The sequence below is a fragment of the Dendrobium catenatum genome, unplaced genomic scaffold, assembly GCF_001605985.2.
Source record: "Dendrobium catenatum unplaced genomic scaffold, ASM160598v2 fragScaff_scaffold_107, whole genome shotgun sequence".
In the NCBI taxonomy this organism is placed as follows: domain Eukaryota; kingdom Viridiplantae; phylum Streptophyta; class Magnoliopsida; order Asparagales; family Orchidaceae; genus Dendrobium; species Dendrobium catenatum.
The window spans coordinates 93649-98018 of NW_021318569.1; the positions used below are offsets into that span (position 1 = coordinate 93649).

At 38.5% G+C, this 4370-nt stretch overlaps 1 protein-coding gene across 1 annotated transcript; it reads left to right on the forward strand.

Moving 5' to 3' along the window:
- Nucleotides 1-355: 355 nt before the first annotated feature.
- LOC110096325 lies at nucleotides 356-4140 on the forward strand. The gene is made up of 2 exons (XM_020822209.2): nucleotides 356-637; nucleotides 755-4140. Exon 2 carries the CDS (start codon nucleotides 775-777, stop codon nucleotides 3943-3945), a length of 3171 nt encoding a protein of 1056 aa, XP_020677868.1. The 5' UTR covers nucleotides 356-637; nucleotides 755-774; the 3' UTR covers nucleotides 3946-4140.
- The last annotated feature ends 230 nt before the right edge of the window (nucleotides 4141-4370 follow it).

Genomic DNA, 4370 nt, shown 5'->3' on the forward strand with positions numbered 1-4370 from the left:
GCCTCTAAGTTACTATTGATTAACTTAATTAATATAATTTAAATATTAATAATTAAGTAAATTAATTAAATAATTAAAAATATAATAAATTAGATTAATAAGATACTTCAAAAACTCATCCAAATTTTTTAATTAAAGATTTTTATATTAAAAAATTATGTTATAAAATAATTAGAAAATTATCCTAAAAGAAGACTTAGTTAAACCCCACCCCAAATAGATGATAACGGTCTCACGTGACTTCTTACTCCACGGGACACCCGACCCGGTTCGTTCCAACTCTCGGTCTATTCTCCAACCAGTCATTAATTAAGGAACAAACATTAGATGCCTGCACTTTCTTTTAATATCAAAATTGCCATCGTTCTTGCACCCGATGTTTATGATAGATAATTCAAAGATCCATGGCGCAGCCTGTAATTTCTCTGAGCACCTCGAAGTTTTCTGCCAATTCATCATCTCTTGTTTACTTCGGAGTCAACTTTCCTTCCATTTCTTTAACAATTTGTTTATTTCTGACTCTGTCCTCCCTTTCCCACACGCGGTGGTAGAATTTTCTATTTTTAAGGAAAATCTCACTGATTCCTGGAGCAGTGTTCTTGGCTTCAAAAAAACACCAATCGCCCTCTGATTCCAGGTCAGTCTCCATAGTTCTTCTGTAATCCTTTCAAATTTTAATACAAGTTGGGAACTTGAATCTGTTTTCGCTGGCTGGAAGGCACTTGATTCTGTATGAAATTTCTTGAAATCGCAGCTTCTGGTGTGAAATCGTCAATGGAATCCCACAAAATCACGCCCTCTTTGGTTCAAAATCTGTGTTTCCTCTTCTTCTTGATGTTCGTCAATGTTAAATCCAAATTGAGCCCTTTTGCTGAGTCGAAAGATCCATATGTACCCCACTACTACACTCGATTCACTGAGGTGGAGAAAGCATGCAAACCTGTGCTTTCTCACTCATCTTCAAGTTTGAATTTTGATGTCAAAAGAGCAAATAGCATTGAGGCTGAGCTATCCTTCATCAAGGGAGATTGGAGACAAGAACTCGGCGAATCACCTTTAATGCCTTTTGATGACAGTGATCTGCTGCACAATTCCTCGATCCTTTCTGATCCCCTTCGGCTCGTGACATTCAATTTGACGCATTTTGATCCCGATAATCATGGAAGATCAATTAATATCGGCGGAGCTTTGTCTATAGGCTTATCAAGAAGAGGCACTGTTCCCGCTGGCGGCCCGTTGGTGTTTCCAGGCTTTCGCATATGGCCGGGGGCTTCTGAGCTGGTTATTGTTTTCGAAGGAGTTTATACTGAATCAGAGGAGAATGGCGGAGAAAGGGTTTTATGTCTTTTGGGACATTCGAAACTTCCTTCTCGTCAACAAGATTCAGTTGATCCATGGGATTGGGCAAAGAAATCTAATTCAAGCAATATTCTGCCAAAACTCATGCAGGACGACAACATCCTCCTTAGTCTTCGCTACCCTAAGACTTTCATGCTGACAAGTAGAGCCATTCGTGGAGAATTGCGCAGCTTGAATGATAAGTCCAGTCGCAAATACTTTGATGATGTTCATCTAACTTCTCAGCTTGGTGCTTCTTCAAACTACCAATTTGCATCTGAAAAGTTCATTTACAAGGCCTGTGATAACCATTACCCTAATCAAACTGAATCCCTTAACGGAAAGGTTGAGCTCTACAATGGTGATAGGTTCTGTGAGCGTCTTGATAGCCTTGTCTCTGGGGAGTTTCTTAATGTTGTACCAAATTGGAATTGTAACTCCACTGATGAGTATTGCAGCAAGCTAGGGCCTTTTGAATCTAACCGGGAGATCAAGGCATCTAATGGTGGTTTTGCTAATGTTGGACTCTTGATGCAGGATGTCCGGTGTGAGCAGATAATCAGTGCAAAAAACTCTTTATATGCTAGAGTTTCTGCTGTGTTTAGAGTGGTTCCTCCGTTGCAGAATCACTACTGGGTTTCACAGAGGAGTGGCGTTGATGGATCGACACTTTCAGCTGAGGGGATATGGAATTCTAGCACCGGACAGCTTTGCATGATTGGTTGTCTTGGTCTTGCTAAAGATGGTTGCCATTCTCGCATCTTTTTATATGTTCCTACCTCCTTTTCGATCAGGCGGCGAAATTTATTGTATGGGAAGATTTCGAGCATCAACGAGACTAACAGCTTGTATTATCCCTTGACATTTGAATTGCCTGTTCATCCTTCGCAACTTTCCATGAAGTTTAGTAGATTCCCTCCGCTTGCATATATTTACTCAAAGATAAAATTTGCTGGTGCCTTTTTGGAGAGGAATGAACCTTTTGAATTCAGTAAAGTTATCAAGAAATCACTTTTAAGCTACCCAAAGAAAGGAGATGAGAGTGATGAGAGTATCAGGCTTTCAAACCTCGCAGATGATCTCACACTCTCTGTCTATGTCATTCCTGATCCGTTGCCTGAGAATCGGGTCGCAAAGCCATTTCTTCAGCTGGAAATACTCACAATTGGATCATTTTTTCATCGCTTTTGGGCATATCAGAATGCATCTACTTTGGAAGGATCAGATCAGTCCTTTGACAAAGCTTCTACGACTGAAAAACAGCTTCTTCTAAATGTTTCAGCAGAGCTTTCTCTTTCTGAGAAACCATATAGTAATGTTTCATTGCTTTATCTGGAGGGACTTTATAACCCAATTGATGGTAAAATGTATCTAATCGGCTGCAGAGATGCTCGCGCTTCATGGAAAATCCTGTTTGATAGCATGGATCTGGAAGATGGTCTGGATTGTTTGATCGAAGTGAAAGTTGAATACCCGCCAACAACGGCAAGGTGGTTTATGAATCCAATGGCAAAAGTCTTCATCACCAGCAAAAGAAATGATGATGACCCTCTACATTTTAGCCCGATTAAGCTTCGAAGTACTCTTCCAATCTGGTATCAAAAACAGAAGGAAGACATACTTTCACGTAGAGCTGTTGAGGGAATTCTTTGCATCCTTACATTGTCCATGGTGATAGCTTGCATATTGAGCCAGTTATTTTACATTCGAGATAGCAGCAGTGTTCTCCCTTATATCTCTCTTATCATGCTTGGTGTTCAGGCTCTGGGTTATAGCATTCCTTTGATCACTGGAGCTGAGACACTTTTTGCAAGAATTGCAAATGATTCTTATGAGAGAACATCCCAAGGTTTTGAAAAGAATGAGAAATTTCAAATATTTGATTACATGGTAAAGATTCTTGTACTCTCTGCATTTCTTCTTACAATAAGGCTTGGTCAGAAGGTCTGGAAATCACGTAGCAGGTTACTTACACATTCTCCATTGGAACCAAGAAGAGTACCAAGTGATAGAAATGTTTTTCTCATTAGCTTAATTATACATTTCATTGGATTTCTTGTAGTTTTTATTGTGCATAGAATCAATGACTCCAGGAGAGCAACCAGCACAGAAACTTACATAGAAGCAAATGGAAACCGCCATAAATCGGTTGTTCAAATTGAGGAGTATATTGGACTTGTTCAAGATTTCTTCCTTCTCCCCCAAATAATTGGAAACTATTTGTGGAGGGGAAACTGCAAACCTCTCAGGAAGGCTTACTATGTTGGTATCACTTTGGTTAGAATACTTCCACATATTTATGACTATTTAAGAGGCCCTGTCTTCAACCCTTACTTTCCACAGGATTATGAGTTTGTAAATCCAAGCTTAGATTTCTATTCCAAATTTGGAGATATTGCGATACCTGTTGCAGCTATTGTGTTTGCAGTCATTATTTTCATTCAGCAGAGATGGAGATGTGAAAAGCACAGAGAGGGAGTTCAGTCAAGCCAAACCCTACATTCTGGAGTTTATGAGAAGCTTCCTTCTGTCGCATTTGAAGCTGAGCTTGTTTCATGTGCCAATGAAACTCCAATGGAGGATACCTTGTCCAGGGATGTAAACTAATCTGATACCTCTGGTGCCATTTTCCTTCTTTCTTGTTTCTTATTAGATACTGGAATGAAATGTGTTAGTCTTGTATTATGTTTAATAGGTCAAATGAGAAACAAATTCATCCTTTTATCGTCTATAATGGTAGAATCCTGTTGAAATTGTTAAGAGATTTTAGTTGAGATTTATACTTAGCCATTTCAAAATTTATTGATGACAGTACTATTTTGAAAATGATTTAGCAATCACCATTTGGAATAGGATATGATTATAATCTCAAATGACTAATTCATACTGCTGATGTTCCTACAGATGCATCTTTAGATTATGTTTTTGCATTTGTTAAAAACTTTTTAGTCGTTGATGAAAATGCAAGGAAATATATTGAACAAAATAATACTAATTATGCTGGTTTATAAATAAATCTTGTAGTCCAAAAG